General features: G+C 39.8%; 1 protein-coding gene across 3 annotated transcripts; it reads right to left on the reverse strand.

Annotated features, from left to right (window-relative positions):
- Positions 1-467: 467 nt before the first annotated feature.
- TENT5D (terminal nucleotidyltransferase 5D) lies at positions 468-18,444 on the reverse strand. Of its 3 annotated transcripts, XM_039486923.1 has the most exons (4): positions 18,179-18,444; positions 11,786-11,820; positions 8,581-8,703; positions 468-1,737 (listed from the first exon to the last, which is right to left on the reverse strand). In XM_039486923.1, exon 4 carries the CDS (start codon positions 1,716-1,718, stop codon positions 543-545), a length of 1,176 nt encoding a protein of 391 aa, XP_039342857.1. In that variant the 5' UTR covers positions 1,719-1,737; positions 8,581-8,703; positions 11,786-11,820; positions 18,179-18,444; the 3' UTR covers positions 468-542. The 3 variants fall into 3 exon arrangements, with proteins under 3 accessions (XP_039342857.1, XP_039342856.1, XP_039342858.1); XM_039486922.1 differs by lacking the exon at positions 11,786-11,820; XM_039486924.1 differs by lacking the exons at positions 11,786-11,820; positions 18,179-18,444 and adding an exon at positions 14,671-14,689.
- Between the last annotated feature and the right edge of the window lie 7,111 nt (positions 18,445-25,555).

The raw sequence follows: 25,555 nt of genomic DNA on the forward strand, positions 1-25,555 counted from the left end.
ATTTTACAGTCTGCATTGCTAAATGAACTTTAGCAGAGTTATATGAGTGAAACTGAGGAACAAATTTGGCCTCGTAGATTCAATCTATCCACAATATCAATGTTTTCTAAATCTATCATCTTTAAATCAGGTGTTTCTACTGAACAACTTTAAGTATCTTAGTGGCATATATTTTCCAGATGCACTATTTAAGTTATGTTAATGAATGGTTTAGAACCTAGAACAATTGTGTATGGCACTTTGTACAATTAGAATTGTTAATATCTTTCTCTTTTTGGCCAAAAAGGATGGACAGTTCAGTCACAGAGTATGTCTGCTTTAAGAACATATGACAGTCATCGTGAACTTGTTGAATAATGGCCAGTGATTTTACATAAACAAAATTTCATGAGATGCTTACTGATGTTTTCAGCCCTGACTGATCAAAGACCATTGGCAATCTGCACAAAAAATGAAATTGAGTGATGTAACACTTGCTGTAATGAGGCCTTTATTTTGGACAACTAGGGTAGCGGGGTGGGCAGTGAGGAGGCTAACTTTTACTAAACCATTCCACTTTGCATTTGTATATGAAATGGATATGGCTGGTAGATGACAGGTGGCTGTCCATGAGCAACATAGTAATTGCTGAAGTTCCTGTCACTGATATATGGAGCGGGCTGATAGTAGCATGTTACGTTGGCTGCATTTGGGATGATGTTTTGTTCTCCAAGTACTTTTAAAGCAAGAATTGTAATCATGTTCAGAGTTTGTCGTCGTTCATGTCCCATAAGACACACTGTGCTCTCATTCACAACTCCGCGCAGAGTCATCAGGTAGTCATACTTGCTCTTTTCTTCCCCAATGAAATGGTTGCGCAAATATGACTCAACTTTCCTTTGCTGCTCAGCCACATCAGGAAAATCAATGAAGAATCTGGAACACATATAACGTTCTAAAGATTTAATTTCAGCCTCATCTGCTGGCTTAAAGTCACGAACCAGAAGGTTGCTGTATTTCAGAAGGCCTCCACCTCTGATTTCTTCAGGGTTCCTTGTGGAAATAAGTTTGTATTTTAAATGGTCCATTGCCTCATTGAAGTCTCCATACATGCTCTCTGCAATAATGGTGGGATGTAAGTCTTCTGTCAATTCACATTCTGTATCACTGTAAACATTTAACATGGAGTCCAGTATTATTTGAAAGGAGTCAACGCTAAATTCAAACTGTCGTCTGAGTGAGTTTACAAATTTTAGTTCTACATTCTTCCCACTGTTGTTTGACAATGAGATGAGGCTCCAGCGGTCGTGATCAGTGGAGACTTTGACCATCTTTTGCACATATGCATCTTTCATAGTCTGAGCAGTGATCTTTTCTTTATTGACACATTTTGGTAAAAAGTCCAGTAGGCAATTCAGCACTGCCTCCTTAACAACCTGAAATTCTTGTTCACTTGGTAGTTCAACACCAAAAATGATGTCCAGGTCTTTGTAGCTAGTTCCATTCTGTTTCACAAGGATGTGACTAGCTGTTGAACCATTCAGGCGGATGTCTCTAACAGTGATTTGCTTCTCAATAAGCTGCTCCTTTACAACATGAATGATATCCTTTGGCTTTACCTCGAGTGTTGGAAAATTTCCTCTTCCATGAATAGGTATTACCTCAGTTAATACTTGATCCAGTATTTTTATCTGATCCCAAGTGAGACAACTGAATCTGTGATCTAAATCCTCAGTCATTGTGAAGTCAGTTGGTTAACTAGGAAAAACAACACAAATATTAAGAGGAAAACATTAGGATCCACCCAAATATACAAAAGCCTGTCATATGCCATGACAAACACACATCTTACCTGTTAGGCACAATAAGAAAGTAATACATTTTGCATTGAGCTATATCATGAGTTGGATGTCTGACTAAACCATTGCATTTTCATTGGCCATAGTTGAATTTGGATTTTCTCAAGGTTTAACTCTATCAAATAACATTACATTATTGTTTAATCCAGTGACTAAAATACTCTGAAGTAAATTTAGGAAACAGTATATGATTCAGTGCAAAACCACTCACAGATTAACAATCTGAGCTTCCTGGTTGTTACAATTAAATTCAGTATAGTTTTCAACCTCCAGAATTAAATGGGCAAGTTCGGTTCTGAATGAAAAGCATCCATTGTTTTCAATGGTTGTTACATACATGGAACTGCTGAAGTGAATTATTTAACAAAAATAGAAATAATGAAAAATATTGATCTTCATGTATCTACCTCAGTATTTCTAATGCATTTGTTGCTGGAGTCTGCTAAATGTAGAGGTGCACAGCATCTCATATTTTTTCTTTTCTTTCATTATGGTTTAAGAGCTGGATGCTGAGGAACCTGTAAAATTGTTCTCATAGAATCTCTGGGCAAGTCTATCTGACCTATCCAATTAACTGCCTGGCAATACTGTGCAGACCTTGCAAGTTCTGGTTCGCAGATAATGAACCCACCTCTTGTTTGCATTGAGGTTTGGGTTCCATTAAGTAGAACCTTTCTGGAAGCCTCTCACCTTACTCTCCAATATTTGTGACTGGAAATCAGTACAAGAGACACTGGGTGAAATCATGGCTTTAGCAAACTTAATTATTTTATTTTTTGCTTTTATATCATTATATTAAGATAAGCAGGCAGTTAGACCAGTCTGTGGATTAATTGGTTTAGGATTATAATTAGAAAAAGTTGAAAAAAACAAAACAAAATATTGTGCTTAAGATATTGCTAACTGAACATGTCCAAAACATTATTTTCATGAAGTTTCATAATGGGTTTTATGTAATTTAATACTCTCATTTTGAGATTATAAGTATGTACACTACAAACGTAATTAAACACAATTATACAATTAGATAATTAGGTGTAATTATAGTAATTATATAAGTAGTGAAGAACTGCATTCAAAAAACAACATAGTGAAGAAAATTCACAGTTGAGTGTTAGACCTCCAATATGTAAGGAGAGAAGCACTATCTTAACATTACCAATTACTAACCTAAATATTATTATAAATGAGTGGAAAATACTCTCCACATTTCTAACCTTTCCCCAAGAATCTATTACTCCATTACTAAATAAATAACTAATGCCATTTTGTTATGATTCCCCCGTTGACTGCCTAAGCCTCCTCAACTCCTCTGCAGCAGTTAACCACCAAATACGTACTTAGTGAAGGAGTTTTATTGCTGAAATGCTATCAAGCTTCTCCCTTAAAGGTCATACCATTTTTCATCACACTTCCATAAGTCCCATCATAACTCATGGATTGATACTGTGATTTGTTGATAACTTTTCAATTAAACTCAGTGTTTGGTTGCTCTGACTCAGAGTGTTGAGTTTGAAGCTGCCTTGTGAGGCAGTGTTTGCTCTGACTCACTGGGTGATGGAAAGAGTGATTATGAAAATGGTTGGACCCTCCTGCCCAGCCCAAGAGAGGGTGCAATCTTTAGTTAATATGCTCACTCCTGAGACTATCCAAATACTCAGGAGTGAGCACTAGAAATTCCCCACCATATGAGAGGTTGTTGCTCAGACATCTTATGGACATAGGTTTAGATAAATGCTAAAAATTGGCTTTGGTTAATGGGAGCTATTGTATTTTCCTGTACATGCAATATAATTTTTACTCCTATATTGCACAAGTAGTTGAAGTGTTGTTTTTAGAATACACTGCCCTTGGTTTTGTGAATGATTAGTTTGTAGAGGTTTATGTTAAACTGAAGATATTCATATTTTGAAATTTGTTCCTTAAATTGTGTCAGCTGTTTATAATTATAAACAGTAATAAATGAGTTTAATGTGACTACTTTCAAAACACATTACTATAACACAATAGAAAGATAAGGAAGACAACCCTTACAATATACCTGAGCACTGTATATAAACAAAATGGGTGTTTCTTGGCGCCAGTGTAATTAATTGAATTTCTTCTAAAAGTAAAATATCAAATTCCTTCATTACAATGACTTTTGGATTAGTAGGAGTCAGGGGCGGCTCTAGGTATTTTGCCGCCCCAAGCACGGCAGGCAGGCTGCCTTCGGCGGCTTGCCTGTGGGAGGTCCCCGATCCCGTGGATTCGGCAGCAGCCTGCGGGAAGTCCGCCGAAGCCACGAGACCAGCGGACCCTCCGCAGGCATGCCGCCGAAGGCAGCCTGCCTGCCGGCCTCGCAGCAACCGGCAGAGCACCCCCTTGGCTTACCGCCCCAGGCACGTGCTTAGCGTGCTGGTGCCTGGAGCCACCCCTGGTAGGAGTTCCTTGTAACATGGATATTTTATTAAGTTGATACATTAAATTGTTGGAGACTTAGAACCAAAAGGTCACTATTAAATAACAGACAGAAAGGCTTTAAAGTGTAAGTATAAAGTTTTTGTAAAAGAAAAAGAATGTTTTACCATTATACTGGTCAGAAAAACATATTAATTTTTTTTAACATACAGTATTCCAGCTCATCCAGGTATAACAGCCGCCAATGTTCTGTGGGTAACAATTAACCTCCAAACCTTCCCCAAAAGAGGAAAACTTAACTTACATGAAAGCAGTGAGTAATCCTATTGACTTCAGTGGGGCTACGCACATATTGAAAGTTAAGCATGTGTGTAAATGTTTGCTGGATTAGGTCCTTATAAAAGAAAGCACGTAGTGCTTTTGCTTAGAGAACTTTGTTTCTTAAATTCCATTTAAGATGAGGTAAAGGACTTGACTGACTTTAAAAAATGGACTGGTTATTTGAAGCTCATCATGTGGGTGCATATGAAATCTGAGCTGTTTGACTAGCTGGGAAGCAGTAGCTTTATTGAGGATGTCTGATAATTGAATAAGCACACCACTGATGGATCAAGCGATAAGCCCCTCAAGTGATAAGGAAAATCCTCCCATTTTCTTTTGGCAAAACAAAGTATCAGCAAATTGTAATGATGTTATTGTAACATTTCCGGTGTTCATTTTATTTTATAATCCACAGTGACAACACATGTATACTGATGTGTATTTTCTTCCCTTCCCTCTTCAGTTATATACACTCTATATATTTGAAAATTTTCAGGTAACTTGTGAACTTAGGAACAGTTTTGGGTGGTTGCTAAACCATTTTATATTTATTTTTAATATTGCTTGTAAGGGGCCCCAATTCAGCAAGCTATTTAAGCACATACATAACTTTAAATGTGTGATCAGTCCTACTTAAATCAATGGAACTAGTCATATGTTTGATGTTTTAAGCATTTGCTTAAATACCTTGCTGAATCAGGGCCCAAATAGGTTAGTATTTAGTTTGTTTTCTTAAACTGCTGCTGAAAAGACTTTTTCATGTGTTAGACTCAATCCCATAGCCCTCACACAGCCCGAACTTCCCCTTATTTTAGTGTGACATATATAGATTCATAGATACCAAGGCCAGAAGGGATCATTCTAATCATCTTGTCTGAACTCCTGTGTAGATAAACATTGTACACCTGTATGAGTTTAGGGTAGACAGTATTCAACATGAAAACTAAAGAAATTGCCTGTTCATTCCCTATGCAGCTATCATTGCACATTTATAATATTTACTAAAATCTGTTATAATGAAAACTGTGATCCTCCCTCCACAATCCTTTTCAAATCCCAGTACCCTGGGCTGGATTTCAATTGGATGACACCATAATTTCTTACATTCCCATGGGAAATATTTTAGATAGAAAATCTTATTCCAGTGGAGGAATATAAAAAGTCTTGTGAAATACTGTCATGGATGAGAATTTCCAATTCTAATAATATTTTTACCCAGTTTGTAACTTTGAGGGAAGAGAAATACTTAGCCATCAGATTTCCACAGCCCTACATCTCTAGCTATGCCTTCCTGCACCATGACAAAGAATTTAACTTTGCAAAATTTTTCTGAATGTGAAAGTATCTCATATGTTTTACATTCAATATATTCCCCTCTTAAAAACCTCTAGGTGAACAATGGAGGGCTACATGCTGACTAGAAGCATTACAGTGAAAGAATAGAGTAGTCTTTGAATATTTGTTTTGGAGAGGTTTAATTTTTCTCCCAAGTAACTGATACTACAACTTGTTAAACATAATTTCCTAGTGAGATTTCTTAGAGTTCATTTGTGCCTTTTCTTGTAACTCCTACATTTTTATGGGATTTATGATGTTATAATATCATAGAAATGTATATCATAGAAAGGGACCTAGAGAGGGTATCATATCCAGTCTTATGTGCTGAGGCAGAATTCCCTCATCCTGCAGCAGGTTATTAGACATTGCAGTGGACACAGATTCCTGAACTTAGCATTATCAGATAAATGAGGGAAGAACTGGTTTTCAGGGTTTTCTTTTAAATGTACTTGCTAGAGCAGCAAAGCATAGGTTGGACAGGATATGTTAAAGTTTATACCACATACTGAACTTCTTACAATGTAACAAATTACCTCCCTGATTATTCATGTTCCGGGCTATCTTTGAGTAGACAGCATAAATCATGCCAAGTGATGTGGAAAAATATTTACAGGCGTGAGTATGAGACCTTCAAACACATTTCCACTAAGTATATATTAAAGGCCTGATCTAAAGTCCATTGACTTAAATGGATAAACTTCCATTGATTTCAATGAGCTTTGAATCAGGCTCCTGTTACAGAATTTGAATATACTTCTACAGTGGCAAATGGTTAGTTCACCAACTCTGTGCACTACGTAGTCCTCAGGTACAGGCAAGTTCCACCAAAAAAATAGGTATGGGATTTTATATCTGGAAAAAGAAAACCTTACTGATAAGCAGTGTCTACTTCATAAACTTCCAAAGAAATCTTGCATCTGACGAAGTGGATATTCACCCATGAAAGCTCATGCTCCAATATGTTTATTAGTCTATAAGGTGCCACAGAACTTTTTGCCGCTTTTACAGATCCAGACTAACACGGCTACCCCTCTGATACAAAGAAATCTAGATAGTTAAGATCTGGAGGACATTCTCTTCCAATTTTGGCCATGTTTTGACTATAAACTTTTTAACATCCTCTTTTTATATGCTCTATCTTACTGTTTCAAAGCATTTTCAGGGGGTTTATAATATGCTAACATTTTCAAACAGAACACATTTTTGTAAAGATATGCTTGCTCTATTCTGATCTGCTAGCGTTTATCAACACTAAGTATACAAACAAGCACACTGAATATTTTGATGCTCCATTTATCTTTACTTTTTGTCTGTACTTGACACAAGTCACTGTGAGACCTGTCAGAGATTACATTAAAAAGTCTCATCAGCTACATTAATTAGCCTTGCTCTATTCTATAATATTGTGATTTTTTTCTAGTTCTGTGTTTTGGTTCACTATACATTGGTTATCTGTATAGCTAATTAAAAGACACATTTCTCCATTAGGTAGGACCCTTTCTTGAAGCAATCTGCATTGACTTCAGGAACTACAGCCAGCATTGATTGGCAAGTATGCATTTCTATTCACAGCACAAGTGTGCATGAGCGAAGTTTAAAGGAGATGAGGCACTCCAAGTAGGGAAATCTTCTGACCAGCCCCAATTTAATCTTGGTTTTCAAGATCTTTTCCAGGAAACTAATGTTAATGGATACAGTGAGGAGATTTTTTGCCCTGTTATTCTGAGATTATGCACAAGTTGCAATAAAGCAGTACAGTTACCATCTAGTTACTCTGAAATAACAAATGTAACTCCAGGCCACTTGCTCTTCTCCTGTGAGAAAAGGTTGCATGGCACTGCAAGTAAACCTTAACAGGAACCAAGCCCTTCAGGCTGTACTGCAGCATATCACCTTCAAGGACAGAACAAGTGAGTATTCAAAAGAGGAACAGGAGCATAACTAAATGAAATGTGCCTCATCTTGCTCCCAACCAGATCAAAGCTATTGGAAAAGCAGCACTGTCATGCACACGTGCACCTGCCCAAGTACATCAGTTTGCAGAACTGTGAATCATAGGAGCAGTGATAATATATCCTGGCACAAAGCTGTGGATTTGGGAAAGGGAATCCCACAGCATAAGGTGAACAAAATCGTACAAAACGCAGTCCAAAGGGCTGAACTGGTGGTTGGCAGGCAGGGTTAACAAATGAGAAATGAGGAGCTTGCTTTGTGCATGCAGCACTAACTTGTAATTCATGTTGCTGGTTTCACACAGATTATTTCTTTTTCCCCCTGAATCTATCATGTCTCAGAACACCCTTTTTTAGCTGCATGTGGATCCACTTTCAGGTTAGATATTGTATGCCGTTATACCTAAGTAATATGTATATCATGTAATATAGTCGTTTTTTCATTTATCTTCTTCCCTACACCGCATGCAAGGTACACCAACATATATGACTCCTGATAAATAATGTGGCCTGTAGCACAGCTTTCTCTTGTAATGTAACATCTACTGCTAAGTTAAAAACTAAGGTAGAATGCACAACATTAGATCTACTTTTGGCTATGATCATTTCTATTAACTTATAATGACACTATATTATGTAAAGAAAAATACTTTTACTCTTCAATGCATACTACAGTCTCACTAAATTATGGAACCACGTTTCCAGGAGAATGGAAACAAATAGAGACTTACTGTGGTAGGAATATTGCCAATCATGTACTTCAGTAGAGTTAATAAGATGACTCACTGGGTCCTTTGGTAAAAATATGAATCGTCATCTTGTCACCAATAAAATCATGAACCACCCAGGGAAAGCTGCAGGAAAAAACAAACAATAACAGTCTTTTTGAGATTAAATGTTAACTACTAGTCACCTGCTGTACATAATAAATCATGCATTATAGCTTGACAGTGCTGCAATTATGACAATAGCCTTTTAAGTCATAAATGATAAGGTAAGAGCTATGAATGGGAAAACAGAGCAGCACTTAGAAAGAATATGAGCTTCAGGACATTCTTAATCCTCTGCCAGTGTATTTACTCAGGCAGTAACTTGCAAGGCATTAATATTTTACTATTTCTCCGAGGGATTAAAGAATTATTACTTATAAGCAAATTAACAGAGACACTGTGGAATTATACAAGCAAAGAATTAGAACCAATAACGACCCCAGCAAAATTAAATATTTTTCTTTCACAAATGCAGAGCAGGTCTTGCACATTTTCCAAAGATGTCTGTGAATCACAGAGGGCTCTCATTCCCCTGGCAAGCCAGGCAGCAACCAATTCATTTAAGACAAGCATAAATGGCACAAGTGGGAACTCCATGCAACTGAGTGTGTTGCATGGATTTATGACCAGCTCTGCATAAATTATAAAGAATTTTTATTAACACTAGATATGTGTGATCACAAAAATCCTTTTTATATACAATATTCACTTATTATTTAACATTTGTATTACTGCACTACTTAGAAGCCCCAGTCACAGACCAAGACCTCAGTGTCCTAGGTGGTGTATGTACACAGAACAAAATGATAGTGTATGTACACAGAACAAAAGAGCTTATTTCAAGAAACACTGACAATCTGATCATTTTTTATCTTTCCTCCAACACTTGGTTATTCCAGCTATATATGCCCCAATGTGTATAAACTCTAAGAAACAGCCAGGACCCACAATCCATCACAAGGGCTCTAGGGAGTTTGTGATCCTTCAACCACAAAATGTATCCCTTGCCACCAAAGTATGCACCACAATCTCTGCTTTTATTTAAAAAAATATTTGTTTCTTATATTTATGATTGCAGAGAGAACCTTGAAAACATGAACTGAGTGTAAACTGAGGCAGCGATGTCTACCTGAGTTTGCAAAGAGCCCAAAATAATTGCTCTGAGGTGTGAGCTGCCTTATTAATTTCAATCAGATGCCAAATTTCAAAAAGATGCCACAGAATTCAGATTTTGGCTGCAGAATATGCCAGTTAGCTGCAGTCAGTAGCCTGACATTTTGTTTTCTGTCTCCTTTCCCTGGATCTGTCCACAGCTACCTTTTGCTCTCCAGCTCTTCACAATGGTCAGCTAATTAAAGTGCACGCTCCCTGCATTATTCCATGGAGCCTGGCAGCACAGAAAAGGAGCCAGAGCAGGAATCCAGTTTGCAGGCAGATAGTGAAAGGAGGCAGAAGTATAGGCTGGCAGCTGCAGAACAACACAGCAGCTGAGGCCCAGGGAGCCTAGGAGATGAACTGCTGGTTACAAGCTCTCGCTATCCCTGGGAAACATTGTCCAGGAGTCCTGCTCAGAACGTCCTTTCCCTGCCAACTTTGAGAGAGCAGAGTTGGTCAGGCCAACTGGAGAGCATAGCAAAATACCCATCCTCAAAAATAATCACTATAAAAAATAAATGGAGGAATTTCACATCAATGAGTATTTTCAACAGTGAGGTATGGATGTGTGTTTGTGCGGGGATGAGAGATGATGGATATTTCATGATGATAGAACTGATATTGCACTAGAATTTAGGGGTTGTTATTGTGGCATTTAGGGAATATTCACAAGGAAGGACAGAGTTTTGCTATGAAACATACAAAATTTCTTATTCTGTAGTATGCTCATAAAAGCAACATTTGCGGCTAAATGTGTAAGCTGTTCTTTGCATATTAATCTCAGTAGTGGTCTATTGCTGATTCATATGCTGCAGAGAAAGATAGCGTATCCCTTAACTATTCTACATTCAGATTGTTCCCAATATTTTTCAAAATGAATAAATATTCAAAAGCTGTCATAGGCAAAGTTCGGTTTTGTTATCTCAAAAAGAATACTTTTGATTCTTGAATACAAAATTTGGGCTGTGATTATGATGAAGTAGAGACAGATGCATTTTAGACCTAATTCCGAACTCATGTATACATAATGATTGATAGAACATAGTGACAATGAGAATGGCCCAGTAGGTAAAACATGGGATTGGGTTTCTACTGTTCTGTTCCCTGATCTACAACTGACTGACTGTGTGGGAGGTCACATGCAGGCAGTTTGTTAAAATGCTTATTCTCCATGCCTGGATATCCACTTTGAGACACTGTGGCACTGATTTTTAGAACTGTTAAGCACCTGCAGCTCCTATTAACTTCAGCTGGAGTCATGGCTGCTCATTCCTTCTGTCTCAAACTGAGTACCCAGAAATTGAGGCATTCAAAATCAGTGGCTTGTTTCAAAAAGTCTGGCCTTTATCTTTCTGCGTTCCGGTTTCTAAGTGCAACGATGGTATTTATTTCTTTAGATTAATAAAAAGTAAAACCTATTCTTTCTCTCTAGCACCATGACTCAACTTACAATTCACATATCAAAAATGCCTGTCAATATGACTAACCTCCAGCAAAAGCAGGCAAGTTACAGACTGAAACAATCCTCCTTTTCCATCTATTAACCATCCTCATAATTCTCTCTCCTTTTCAAGTGATTGGGGGTGGGGGGAACGTGAGCTTTGCAGTGTGCCCTGAATGTTATCAAATTTGGACTATTGAAGACAAAGGAGGGAGGAGGGTACAAAGCCAAGGGGCTTTGGATGAGATGTAAAACTAAGGACACAGCCACTTGGGGTCCATAAAGATCTCCTAATTCTAATTTAGGCAGGTGCATTCTGCCTATCTAATTTCTCTTCACTTCCTATTCTAAAATCCACCCCAGAATTAGCTGCACTTCATGACAGAAGAAATAATCCCTATGTGTATAGTCTATGTATCAGTTTATTAAGCATTCTGGGATCCTTTGTGATGAAAGATGTAGTTTTTTTAAAAGTTAGTTCATTATCATTATTGCAACAACAAAACCACTGCTGTATAAAAGCATAACAACAACTGTTGTGTCTAATAAGTAGAAACTTATTTTATTCACCTTTAAAATATCTGTTCACATTGTGATGATTTCTCCTAGTGATAAAAAATATTTTATAAAATGTTGATGCTATTTAAATATATAAGAAAAGCATATGAATGCTAAAGTAAAACCACTTCATACCACAGTGGGACATCAACATATCTTTATTAAACAGAGATTCTTTAATTTGGCCATTACTGCTGTAACAAGCTTTTAATGTAAGTATTTTTGAAGATAATTTCAGAGCCCTAGAATAATGTAGTCCTGGTACCTATAACAGGGTACATCTTGCATAACTGATTACACATAAAATTAGTTTCCTGTTCATGGGTGAATTTGCCTTCAATTGTTTTGGATTGTTATAGAATATTATAATTACATACATACATATATATATATATTTATATATAAATTATATATAATTAGTAGAGCTATTAATAAATTATGAATTCATGTTTATATTTTCCAAATTACAAAAACTATTCCATGACTACAAAACGTAATATTGGACTTTCCTTTTAATGCTATATTTACTTTATAAGCTACATTTTTGAAGAGGAGCTAATACATGAAATATTTTACTAATTTAAGTACCTGCTGTACAAGAGTTTATTCTTAATTTTGCATCAGTAAGACTTGGGGTTCCCCTACAGCACTTCACATAACATAGCTCTTTTATTATTAAAGAAGTCTCATTCAGAAATAGAACAAGTTTTTTTTTACAATTCTATAATAAAGTAAACTGCATCATTTCACTCAAATCACATCAGGAAGAAGGAACAATGCTGCAACCACAAGATCATAGTAATGCTATTTTTCCATGCTGAAAGAAGGCTGAAATGTCACTGATGACGTTATTGCCACAATGCTGAAAGACAGTAAAACTGATGAACCAAGGAAAAGTGTGAAGCCTAGCACAGATGTGTGTGTTCATCAGTTTCATGCTGCCATCAACAATGGATGTTGAATGCCAGGCAGTTGATGACATCAACTTCTAAGATAGAAAGCTTGAATAGCACTATCACCCAAATTTGTAAAAAGAGGAATCACCATGGCATTTGGATGTCCAAAAGCCAGGCCCTGTATGCCAGGTGCAGATGTAGAGAAAGAGAACAATGTAGAAAAAGAGTGACAATGTTAGCTGATAACACACACCTTTTCTGGGGCTCTGTAGTATTATATAGAAAAAACACATCCTTTTGTTGATATTCAAAAGAAGAAACCGTGTCTGCTGCCAGATAAATACTTTGAATAAAAACAACAATAATACTACTAAATTCTATTTTATCAGTGGAATTCTATTTATTGATATTCAATATTTATAAATGCTACTTTTACAAATATTTTATATGCTACATTCTAGTTTTGTAGCTCAGTGGCCTGTTAGTAAACTGCTGATATCCTGTGAGAACTGATGTAAATAAACCTGTTTTTTCTTGAAAGGTCCCTGAATTTTTGTGTCCTACCCCCTACACTGATGCTTGCAATAGACTTTTGTGTAGTTACAAACCCATTCTGGCTAATGGAAAGGAGTCAGATTAAATACTGAGTAAAATATATGAAACATGAGAAAAAACAATAGACACAGCAAGATGGGGGACAAACTCTGTTCTAACACCCATGCTGCTCCTTGGAAATCAGTGGGATTACATGGGTCCTAAGAGCAGAATTTGGCCCAAATGTGTTCATACCAAACATTTTCCCATAATGCGACAAATTCTGCTGTCCCCTAGATCCTGTTCAACACCACAGAACCATGCATACATTTAGTTTGCCCATGGTGTAAGAGCCAAATTTGGCCCAATATTTGGTTCCAAATTCTATAAAGCTCCACGGGCTTGATCCTGCACCATTAATCCAATGGAAGGAATATCATTGACTTCAATGGGAGCAGCAGCAAATCCCATATGCAGAACTCTTACTGAAGTCAATGGGAGTTCCACACACAGAAAGATAAAGCAAATCAAATGAGAGAGTGTTTTATTTTTGTTTTCCTTATATACTGCCTTTCATTTACCATTAGCCAAATTGTACAGTCCTAATACAGGCAACACTTGTACAGGAGTTTTATTCTGAGTAAGAACTAGAAAACAGATCCTCTTTTGTTTTCTTTATCATGTATTGTGATAACATGCTTGAAATGCATGTTTTCCATAGAAGTTGTAGATGATGAACTGTTTGGTTTCCATATACTGTACAATATATTTAAATGGCAAATTCTTAATCAACACTGGACATACAACAGATCATGTCACCTTTACACATGCTGACTATTGCTTCTCTCCACAAGTAGTCCCAATGGATTCAATGGGATCCACAGAATAAAGTAGTACTCAGCATGAGTGAGGGTGGCAGGGTACTACACAAAGTGTCTATTGATAACTTTCACTGTACATCACCCCATTATGCCCAAGGACTGAAAAACCTGTGGGCTCAAATTCATTCTATTGGTACATCCAGGCAACTTCATTTATTTCAAAGGAGTTCCATGAGTATAGCTGAGAGCAGAATATGACCATCTTTCTGCCCTACTGAAAATCTGAAGTAATGTCTTTGAAACCAACAGAGCTATTCTGGATTTACACCAGTGTAACTGAGGGCAGAATTTGCCCCCAGAACACAGATGATGGAGGAAATAAGCACAAAGAATACTGAATGTCACTGTTGTGTGTAGGAACTAGAATTTTAATATCTTTTGAATATATTGGTACAAATCCTGCTTGCCTTACAAACAAATAAGTCAACTTTAATATAATTAATCATGTGATTTGCTCCATTTTTGAAGTCTGTAACACTACTTGGTATGTTACTTGTCCCACTCTAACGGTTGGTCAATAGTAGACCTGAGTCTACTCTAGATACTAGCTATAGGAGTTCCTTCTTAACTGAAGCAGTACTCTTACTTTTAGCTTTGGAAGTTCTAGGTTCATTCCTCTGCCCATGAGGACAGTCATTACATTACTTTCATTTGTGTCATTTGAATAATTGCTCTCCATACAATATATAATATAACACTGTATAATTTATGCCACTATGAGGCAACAATGCCCAGGAAAAAATTGCCTTTAGGCACAGACCAGAGCAAGGATGGTGTGTAAGCTGCACCTGTGAGGCTTCATGCCTCAGAGACATCCCTCTGAGGCACAATTCCGTCTCTGTGTCAAGGGGTAGTAATCTGATGCTGATATAGACCAACAGGAAATTAGAGAACTCCCCCACCATCACTCATGCTGTTTCAGATATGCTGGCCAGAAAATTGTGGGAAAGTGTTGCCCAGGCTCCACCCATTAACCCCTCCATACTGCTCAGCATACACTTAAGGCTTGCTTGGTTTAGTTCAAAATGCCCTGAATTCAATGGAAAGACTCCCAGTGACTTCAATGGGCTTTGTATCAGGCCCTAACTTCTGTGTGCTAGCTCGGTGCAGAGTTTGGACAGCAACACAAGAGTGTAAGAGGTGGGGTTCTTACCCATCTGTGTGGCATGTAGCCCAAATCACAATATGGCTCTAAAGTTCAAGAACACATAGTTTAAATCTTAATCAGGGAGTCTGCACCATCAATTCACTTTGATTTCTCATTCATTTTCTGAGTTAACAGTGATCCATGTCACTACTTACAACTACATTGTGTTTTTTTTAAATCAGTCCTGAAAAACCTGTTCTTTGGAATAAAGCACAGAATACAAAGCATATACCTGTTTAATAAACCATCTTCCTTATGATGGAATAAGCATGTTTAGTTTTAAGAGTTACAAATGTACCATAAAAAGATGTATTGGCAGGGCTGGGCAGAAGGAGATAAGGAGTCCCAGTTCATTTTTTTTTAGAAGAAGAAATTATGTAACAAATCTATAGCCCCCCCCCTTTTTTTTTCATCACAGGTTGTTTGTGAGCCAATCTTGATTTCTGCAAATGCATTCTTTATTTGGAAGTCATCACCAAATAGTTTCTGTAAACAAATTGCAACCCATTGTCTATCTGTCCAACGACAGACCCTGAGCTCCTTGGGGTAGGGACTGTCCCTTTCTGAAATGGCTTAACACATCATGAATGCTAAATAATTAATAACAACATTGGTTGCTATTTAAACTATCTGCAATTTATTTGTGCTGTGTAATTTATCACAAGTCACATGATATGATTTCTACTTCCTATTTGGATGGATAATGAATAGTAAACAGCACATGTCCAGTATGATTTTTTGGGGAAATTATCATTTGTGCCAAAATTCATAAAACTTTTGGGATTCATCCAACTGTCCAGAAATAAGCCACTACTACTGTGCAGTGAATGATAAATCCCAACAAATTATAGCAGAGCAAATCTGCCACATTCATTCACAAAAATATTCATAATTCACCTTTTGATTATTTAATCTGCTCTAGTGACAAACACTAGACCCCAAAGTCATGTAGTTATTCTGGATTTTACATCAGTGTAACTGAGATCTGAATCTGGTTCATAGTTTATAAACTAGTTTATCAGTTAAATTCACATCTACTACAGGATTATTTTTAAATCTGAGTTCTTAAATGTTAATATAAACTCAACTAGTATTCTATTCCTATTTAGAGGCACTGAGATAATAGACAAGGTGGGTGAGGTAATATCTTTGATTACACCAACTTCTCTTGGTAGAACAGACAAGCTTTGGAGCTCCACAGAGCTCTTCACAAGTAGCTTTTGTCTCTTAAACTAACTGAAGTTGTTCCAATCAAAGATATTACCTCACCCACCTTGTCTCTCTCTTATCCTGGGACCAACACTAGATTACAGATGAATGAGTTCTGGGAAAGTGATAATTCCTCTGGGCAAGCTGATGGATCTAGTTTTCAGTTAAAAACCAAAACCAGGAGACTGTACACACTATCCTCCGGTAAGATCTAAATATAGTGTAAATATCTGGGAGGGTGTTTGCACCCTCCTATCCAAAGGGGGCTATCATTTCCTATTGTTTATGCCAGGTGCCAGCTTCAACTGCTTATGATTAAAAAAACCCGGATCAACAGATCCCTGGCTTTCCAGTGAGGAAAATCATTTTAACCAGTGATTTATTTGTGAAATCCTTAATACAGGAGGGGTAGGAGAGAAGTTACACAATGTTCTTGAAAGTAGAGACCAAAGCGAATAGCCTGTTGTAATATTTAAGCAAATGATAATATACATCACTACAATACAGAGAACGGAGGAAACATTCTTCCTTGGGGCAGCGAAGTTATCGAACAATTAGAGCTACAGAACAGTTTATATTGAGTAGGGTGGGGGAGGGGGAGAAATTTCACTTGCTTCACTCCAAATAAACCAGTGGGCTCCCCATCGACCCCTATTTCTAACTCCCCTTTACCCCCAAATGGAGAGTAAAGAGCAATGAACCCAAACCAGCGGTGCAGACTATGTCTCCAGCTTGTGCAGGCAGGGGCTGGGGTGAGCAGCAGCCGCCACGAAGAACCGCTCTGCTTTTCCTGCGTGCGATCGGCCCACAACCCCGCCCACTCTTGCGAGAGAAGTAACAGCCCAAGGGTCCCTACGACCCCAGAAGGCGCCTGTAGCACAAAGTACGACTCGGGAATGCCGGCATTACATCAAAGGTAAAGGGACCCTACAACAGCCAGGGAGCCTAGTGCACCACAAGGAGCCTACAGAGCTCAGGATCTCTTAGCACCCAGGGAGCCTAGAGCACCCAGAGACCCTATAGCGCCAGAGCGAGCCTATAGAGCTCAGGATCCCTTAGCACCCAGAGACCCTATAGCGCCAGAGAGAGCCTATAGAGCTCAGGATCCCTTAGCACCCAGAGACCCTATAGCGCCAGAGAAAGCCTATAGAGCTCAGGATCCCGTAGCACCCAGAGACCCTATAGCGCCAGAGAGAGCCTATAGAGCTCAGGATCCCGTAGCACCCAGAGACCCTATAGCACCAGAGAGAGCCTATAGAACTCAGGATCCCGTAGCACCCAGAGACCCTATAGCGCCAGAGAGAGCCTATAGAACTCAGGATCCCTTAGCACCCAGAGACCCTATAGCGCCAGAGAGAGCCTATAGAACTCAGGATCCCGTAGCACCCAGAGACCCTATACCGCCAGAGAGAGCCTATAGAGCTCAGGATCCCTTAGCACCCAGAGACCCTATAGCGCCAGAGAGAGCCTATAGAGCTCAGGATCCCGTAGCACCCAGAGACCCTATAGCGCCAGAGAGAGCCTATAGAGCTCAGGATCCCTTAGCACCCAAGGACCCTGTAGCACCAGACAGAGCCTATAGAACTCAGGATCCCGTAGCACCCACGGACCCTATAGCGCCAGAGCCTATAGAGCTCAGGATCCCTCAGCACCCACGGACCCCACGAGCACGCCGGGACCCTGTGACATCAGGGGCCCTACGGCACCGACACGCACGCGGCGTGCAGCCGGGACTCACCGGGCTGGAAGCTGCGCCCCCTTCTCGCTCCGTCCTCTCTCCCCCTTCCGCCCCACAGACAGTCTCCGGGCGAGGGAGGCGCGCCCCTCACCGCCCCGTCCGCGCCGCTCGGGGCTGGCTCAGCCTGCGCCGCGGAGGGCGCCCGGGGGGGAGAGACACGCACAGGGGCAGGGACCCGCCGGCCCCCCAGCGCCGAAGCGGAGCCCGCAGGGGGAGAAGCGGAGAGTCGCCGAGCCTGAGCCGCCGCCGCTGCTGTCCGCGGCCAGCCTGGTGCTGAAATGAGCCGCCGCCCCCTCCCCCGGATCAGCCCTTGTAGCGTAAACCCGTGGCCATGGCAACCCGGCGTCACACAATTTAAGGTGGCGGGGCCCTGCGCGTGCCAGGGCAGCCCCCGCTCGGCTGCCGCGCCCAGTCCCGCCCAGCGCGAGCCCCCCCTCCCCCCCGGGCTCGGGGAATCCCGCGCGCCCGGCTCTCGCGCCCTAGGGCGGGGGCTGAGCTCCCGCGGGGTGCAGCGCTGAGCCCCTCCCGGTCAGGGGCCGCAGGGACCCGGCAGCCCCTTCTCCCCAGCGCTGCCGTGACTAGCTCCGCGGCGGGCGGGCGGCTATCGCGGACATACTACGGGGCTGTTACTCCTGCAAGAGCCTGAGTTCCCGCCGGCGGGGGGGGGTTTGTCTCCTACCCAGAATAAACAGCAGCAGAACCGCCCCCCCTCCCCCCAAGTTCTCCTCCCCATAGTTATTCTCTCTCTCCTGCCTCTATTACCAGCATTGGCTTTCGTGTGCAAAGGCTCCCGTGTGTCGTATGCATTCACATTGCCCGAGCCAGGATCTGGCCCAAGGGAAAACCGAGCAAGGCTTAAGGCGGAAGCAGCTTGGAAAATAATGAATGAAAAACACAAATCGCGCAGTCCTGCCTCAGCCCACACTTCCTTGTCAGGCAACGTGAGTAAAGGAGGACTGCCCGAGTTACAGTGCTTTGTGACCCTCAGCGGGACACGGGTGTTTACCAGTTCATGGTAATACATTTCTTAATAGGGAATGATTTGTAACTATTTAGCTTCTGTCCTGGTCCAGAAAGGGTGCGGGGGGGTTGGAGAAAGCTGTGAACAGCAAAGACAAGTCTGCTTGATGTGCTTGCTCCTTTTACCTAAAACCAGGACTCAGCACCGCTTCCAAAAAAAGATCAATAGAGAGATGAGAAAGGAACTTCAGACTGGGCAAGTTGCCATTGACAGATCTTGCTGCATTGATAACCACAAAACTTTCTTAAGCCCCAATCTATCTTTAGCTAATGTATCTCTTTCAAACTTAATTTTAAAATGTAAACATTTTTTCCCTTGGCTGCTGAGGGTGAAATTCCTCACAGGGGCCCGAGGGCCTTTTCATAGAATCATAGATGTGTAGGACTGGAAGAGACCTCAATAGTCCTCTAGCCCACTGCACTAGTCATTGTACACATAAGAGACAATCCCTGTCCCAAAGAATTTACAATCTAAATAGACAAGACAGAGAGAGAGCAGGAGAAAGGCAATATCATTATCCCAATTTTACAGAAGGCGGATTAAGGCCTAGAGAGACCCAGTGACTTGACCAAACTCACACAAGAAATCTGTGTCAGAGCCAGGAGCTGAACACAAGTATCCCAAGTCCCTTGCACCCTATGTCCTAGTGGATCTTGCCCCACATTGGCTTTGATGTAAGAGGGCCCCTCTATACGTGCAGGATATGCCCCCTTTTGGTGTAATATGAAATTTGACTTGTTGGTTTCAGTTGCAAATGGCAGATTATAAAAATCAGTCTTCCAGCAGTGAGCTTTTATATTTTATTATCTTTGATCAATTACTTAATTGACTGGAATAAAATCTACACTGAATGAGGTTACAGTGTTTGTGATTTTTTTAATCATCTGTATCTTATTGTAATATTAAATGTCTTAATTTTGTTCTTGTACATCTCCTTAGTTGAACCACAGGCAACTAAAATGGCTAAGACTTATGTCGTGACTGATTTTGAAAAAAAGACAGATTTAGTACTGCAATGACTCATACCAATGGACATACTTGGGGAAAAGGTTTCAGCAATATATTAAACCATATTTTATTATAACTACTTAAATAATATATAGGAGTACTACTCATTGGTAGACACTTTACTCTTTGGCTGGCTCTTGGGCATAGTACAGACTCATCATTTTCATCTTATATCTCAGGAGCTGTACAGTCCTTTGCAATGAAATCTGGCACATTTAAATATAAAACCTCCAGATCAGCTGCTCCTTTTTAGGGCCCTTAACAAACAAAATCAGTATCTCCTTCCCTTTCAAAAACAGTTTTGCTCATCCAGTGATAAGTGCTGTTACATTAAAACTGCATAATTGTACAGGAATTTTAAAATATTTCTTGGGAATGGCCTTCTTTAAATCTTTAAGCTGTCGCAAATAAACAATATGTACCTCTCATTACTTTATGTTTGGAGTTTTCCCCATGAAAATAAATTAAAATTAGATGTTTTATTGCTTCCAGGTGCTCTTAAAACTGAAATTTAAAGCAATTCTTGGTTTTAACAGCTCTGTTTTCCAGCAAATTGGCTCTGTTGCTGGCCTGTTGAAACCTGGCTAAAAGCTAAGTAGCCCTAAATAAACAAAACATTGTCACAGCAGTTATTCTACATGCCCCCTCAAACCAACCCCCTCATCAGAAAGAAGCCAGTAGCTCTGCAAAACCCAATAATCTTCCATAGCAATCAAGGGATTAATCAGTCAGTTTAATTAGTTAGTGGTTTTTCTGCACTTTGAAAATCAGAAAGTGTTAAATAAGGAGTAAATATTATTCACTTATGTATTTATTTATTATTTAAATATCATTAGGCAGTTGCCAGAAATGTCAGGTGGCTGGAAGGGAGGACTCCACTAAAGATACAGAGCTGGGCTTTCTCTGGATGACTGACAGGTCTAATTATGATGTCAGCCAGGCAGAGCTGTATATCTTGGCAATGTGCCTTTACCTCCTTAAGCATTGTAGAGGAGGTAAATATACAGCCCCACAGCTCATCCTTGATGTCACCATGAACAGACCTGTCAGGCAGGCCCGGAGGTATTCAAAGGAATAGCAGCTATCCACATGTTTTTGAAACAATACAAACATTAGGCATTAAATCACGGGGAAATATATCCACAGGATGAAATCTTGGCTCTACTGAAGTCACTGGAGTTTTGCCATTCACTTCACTGGAGCCAGGATTTCACCCATAATTGCTTTATGTTTGTTTTGGAAATGAAAATTCTGAAGACAAGCCCCCAAGCTTGAGTTCTCCACTGCAACAGTGTTTAGCACACCACTGCAGAATGTAAAAGAAATGTCACTTTAAAATCTGGGTTTCTGTCCTCTCCCTTCACTCTGGCTCTGATTCAGGAAAGCACATGCTTAAATCTATCCCAAAATAGCAAAACATTTAAGCTTAGTTTTAAGCATGTGCTTAACTTCCATTGATTTAGTGGAACTACTTATGGAGTAAGTTACTCCTCACTGTGACTTAGAATGCAAGAATATAGCTCTGAATCTTTATTGTTTATATCAATTATTATAACCTCAGCTTAGTCGTCGTTTGGCTCGTCGTTTGGCAAAGTGACACAGGATCATTGATTTCTTGCTGAATAAAATTTTGGATGTGCAGCCAGTTTCCCACAAAAGCCTGAATTATATTTTCAGACTGTTTTTATGAATACACAGCTCAAAGCCCATAATAGTGTACCTGCACTGAGGATAACTTAATGTAGAGTAATATCTTTGTTGACATAAAAACACTTACATGGTGTTAAACGTCCTCCCTAGTTGCAAAGCTTTGGACCCAGTCCAAGTTTCAAATTTCCCCAAATTTCTTGAGGATTTAGATGTGGGGATTTTGTATTGTAGAGAGAGGGCCAAAATGTAAACGTCAGATCCTGATCTGAATTTCCATAGTGCTCAAGTGTGTTTAGATCTTGGTTATATAACAGGACCCCATCTCTATATCACACATAACTATAGTGGAAGAAAATATCTTGTTACCTTTTAAAATTCCACCACCAAAGTACATTTTACTTCAAAAGCTCCAAGATTCTATGTAATATGATGTATTCTCTGTTCCAAAAGTTTTTGTAAGAAGAAATAAACCTATGACCTGACTGCTAAGTTAATACAAGAAAAAAGAAATGCAGCTTCCTTATTGCAACTTTAGACATTCACTTTGCTGCTCCACAAAATGCTTCCAAACACAAATCAAAGAGCCGGTCCTTTCCAGACCACCACAATGATGTCACTAGATTCCACACAGTGCTGTCATCCCATTCTATGCATTCTCTGTTGCTATAGAAGACCCTCTCTTGCTGAGGACCCTAAACTCAAATTCCAAAGGACAATTTTCACTTTTCTTTCCTATTCAATATCTGGGTTTATATATATATGAGGCACTGTGTGATAATCAGCTCTCACTGAGTCAGAGTGAGTAGCAGGGGACCATTTAATGTGCACATCTCTCTTAATGAGAGTGAAACAAGTGCTGTCCCCTAGGTTTAGAGTTTCTACAAATCCTATTGCCTGATTGGACTTATGTAAAATTTTGCTTTTCAGGGTGAAGAGAAAAGGATGGGTTTTCCACCTTCCCTTTTATGTTTGTTTATTTTTTGTATAGACCTCAGGTGCGAATAGGGAAGGGCTACCTTTCAGTTCATTTTAAATGTATGTGCTTTTAAAATTCAGGTTGCTTTTTCAGCTACTGCTGCTTAGAGCAATAGCAAGAATGAGAGTGGCATGACAAGAGATTAAAAAGACTGAGACTATTCAGCTTGGAAAGAGCTGAATGAAGGGGGATATGATAGAAGTCTATACAATCATGAATGGAGTAGAGAAAGTGAATAAGGAAGAGTTAGTTGCCCCTTCACATGTCATAAGAACCAGGGGTTACCCAATGAAATGAATAGGCATATGGCTGAAAACAAACAAAAGGAAGTACTTCACACAATGCACAGTCAACCTCTGGAACTCGTTGCCAGGGGATATTGTGAAGGCCAAAACTATAACTGGATTTAAAAAAAGAATTAGATAAAGTCATGGAGGATAGATTGATCACTGGTCAGGGACACAATCCCATGCTCGAGTGTCCCTAAGCTTCTGACTGCCAGCTGCAGCAATTGGACGACAGGGGATGGATAATTGCCCTGTTCTGTTTGTTCCCTCTGAAGCATCTGGCATTGGCCACTCTCAGAAGACAGTATATTAGGCTAGATGGACCATTGGTCTGACCAATATGGCCATTCATATGTTCTCATGGTAACAGACCTTTTGTCTCAAGTCTTTTCCTGCCCAGAGGCTCAGCTTTGCATTGTAAGGAGCTAGAGAGTTTTGTCACTGTGCTGAAGGGAAAAACTTCGAAACTCCCAAATTTAAAAAACAATATTTTAAACTTTTGTCAGAAAATTGTGTGTGTGTGTGTGTGTTCTGAAGCAATTTTCTATCGTAATTATTTTAGTTTGAAATAGCTTCTAAATTGTAAGAAAGGGGAAAAGACACATTCAGAGCCCTATACAAGAGCAGGTTTTGCAGATGTAATAGGCAACCCACTATAAGGCAGTTTAAATGGGCCATATGTGTAAGGTTTAGTTTTAAAGGGAATTTAAATTGGTAGGTTCTGCATGAAAAATATGAATACAATAGATGTCTATTCAAAGATGTGCTGTCTTCAGTCTAGTCCAGTTTGAACAGAATTGAGTTTGGGATGAATAAAGGAAACCCAAAATAGTGCTGTTTGAAAGGGAGTGGGGGAATCCCCTGACTGTAACTAGAAGAGATATCTTATTATTCAGAAAGGGGATGAACGATGTGACATAAAATATGGTTCCCTGTACTGTGATTCAAGTGAGGAGCCCAAGATGGAGGAATGGCTCTGAGACATTTACCTCTCTCTGATCCATCTCTTGGATTTCACAGAGGCACACAAAATTACAGTTTTTAAACTTAACTTTAACAATACCCCTTGTTGTCGGGCTATATGCTGTTGAGAATGAGCTGGGTATCATGACCGAGTAGACTTTAGTAAAGTGGGAAAGAAGCTGATAATTCAAAGAACAAAGCACAGTGAGTTCAGTTCTGCTTCATTTGCTCTGGGATGTCTTGAGAAACAGGAAAGAATCTGGGGTCATAAACCTGATTATCCTTCTAAATACAGCTCGTAGCAACATTAGACAGTATTGGAAACACACATAGTCCAGTGCAATGTGCACAACACAGCATATAAACTTAATTACATGGTTACATGAAAGAAGCAGATCCTGCGTCATGTTTTGATTTAAATAGTAGAGTATTATGATGAATCAGCAAAGTGCTATTGCTTACCTCCTCAAATGTCGACAATGCTGAAGTCTGGAGCAATTTAAACTAATTTAATTGCATATGAAAATAGAATACGTCCTCACCAGTTGAATTTGAGTTCAGTGGAAACTATTATCCACCTGTGATGAGACAATTGGAGAGTCGTTCTATCAGAGGCAAAGTATAGAATTGCTTGGACCTCTAACCTCCTCTTGACTTCAAAATGTTATTTCGAGAGAAAAACATTAACACTCAAGAAATCCGAGCGAGAGATTTCCATATATTTTTTGCTAAAACATTCCCAGTCAAATTTTGGTCTGATTTAGAACTGTGCAGCCACATGGCAGGAAATGGGATTCCAGAGACATAACTGTTTTGCCCTGGTGTTTTAGCTATTAGGGGTCAACTCGTCTTCCTTGTGCAAAGCTCAAGGAATTTGGTTTTGTGCAAAGGAGGTCCTGTAAGAGCTGGGGGAAGAGATGAAATCCTGCCCTGCATGCTGTGGTTTGACTGAGGTGTCACTCTGATGTCACTGCTATTTCCCTGCGTAGCTATTGGAACTACAGAGTTAGGTTTCCATTGGTCACTCCTAAACCCAAATACAATCCCACACCTTTCCAATATTCCCTCTGAAGTTATCATGGATGGAGCTCTCTTGGAGCATAGCTCTGTGGCACAGAGGGGATGTGGAGCTTTCTGTTGGTTGTCCTTGTCTGCTCCAAACAATATTTCTGCACTCTGGACCACACAAAGCCACTGACAGGAAGCATAAATGTTTGTTCATGAGTAAACAGCTTGTTGCAGACTCTGGGCTAGATTTACTAGTATGCACTAGTTGTTTTTGTGCTGCTATATCAATGTCAAGCAGCTATAAACTCAGATTAACCAGCCACTGGATGATTTCCCCTTGCACAGGAGAATCCTTGGACAGCACAGAGTTGTCTTGCCTTCTCTTGGCCCCTGGCACAGGAGGCAGACCTGAGGAAGTAAGAGTCGTGTGTGGGATATTCCTGCACCCACCTGATCCCTAGCTG

The sequence above is a fragment of the Mauremys reevesii genome, linkage group 9 (assembly GCF_016161935.1).
Source record: "Mauremys reevesii isolate NIE-2019 linkage group 9, ASM1616193v1, whole genome shotgun sequence".
Lineage (NCBI taxonomy): Eukaryota > Metazoa > Chordata > Testudines > Geoemydidae > Mauremys > Mauremys reevesii.

Excerpts from the sequence above, each read along its gene's own strand:
- TENT5D (XM_039486922.1), bottom strand. The coding sequence starts at position 1,718 with ATGACTGAGGATTTAGATCACAGATTCAGTTGTCTCACTTGGGATCAG.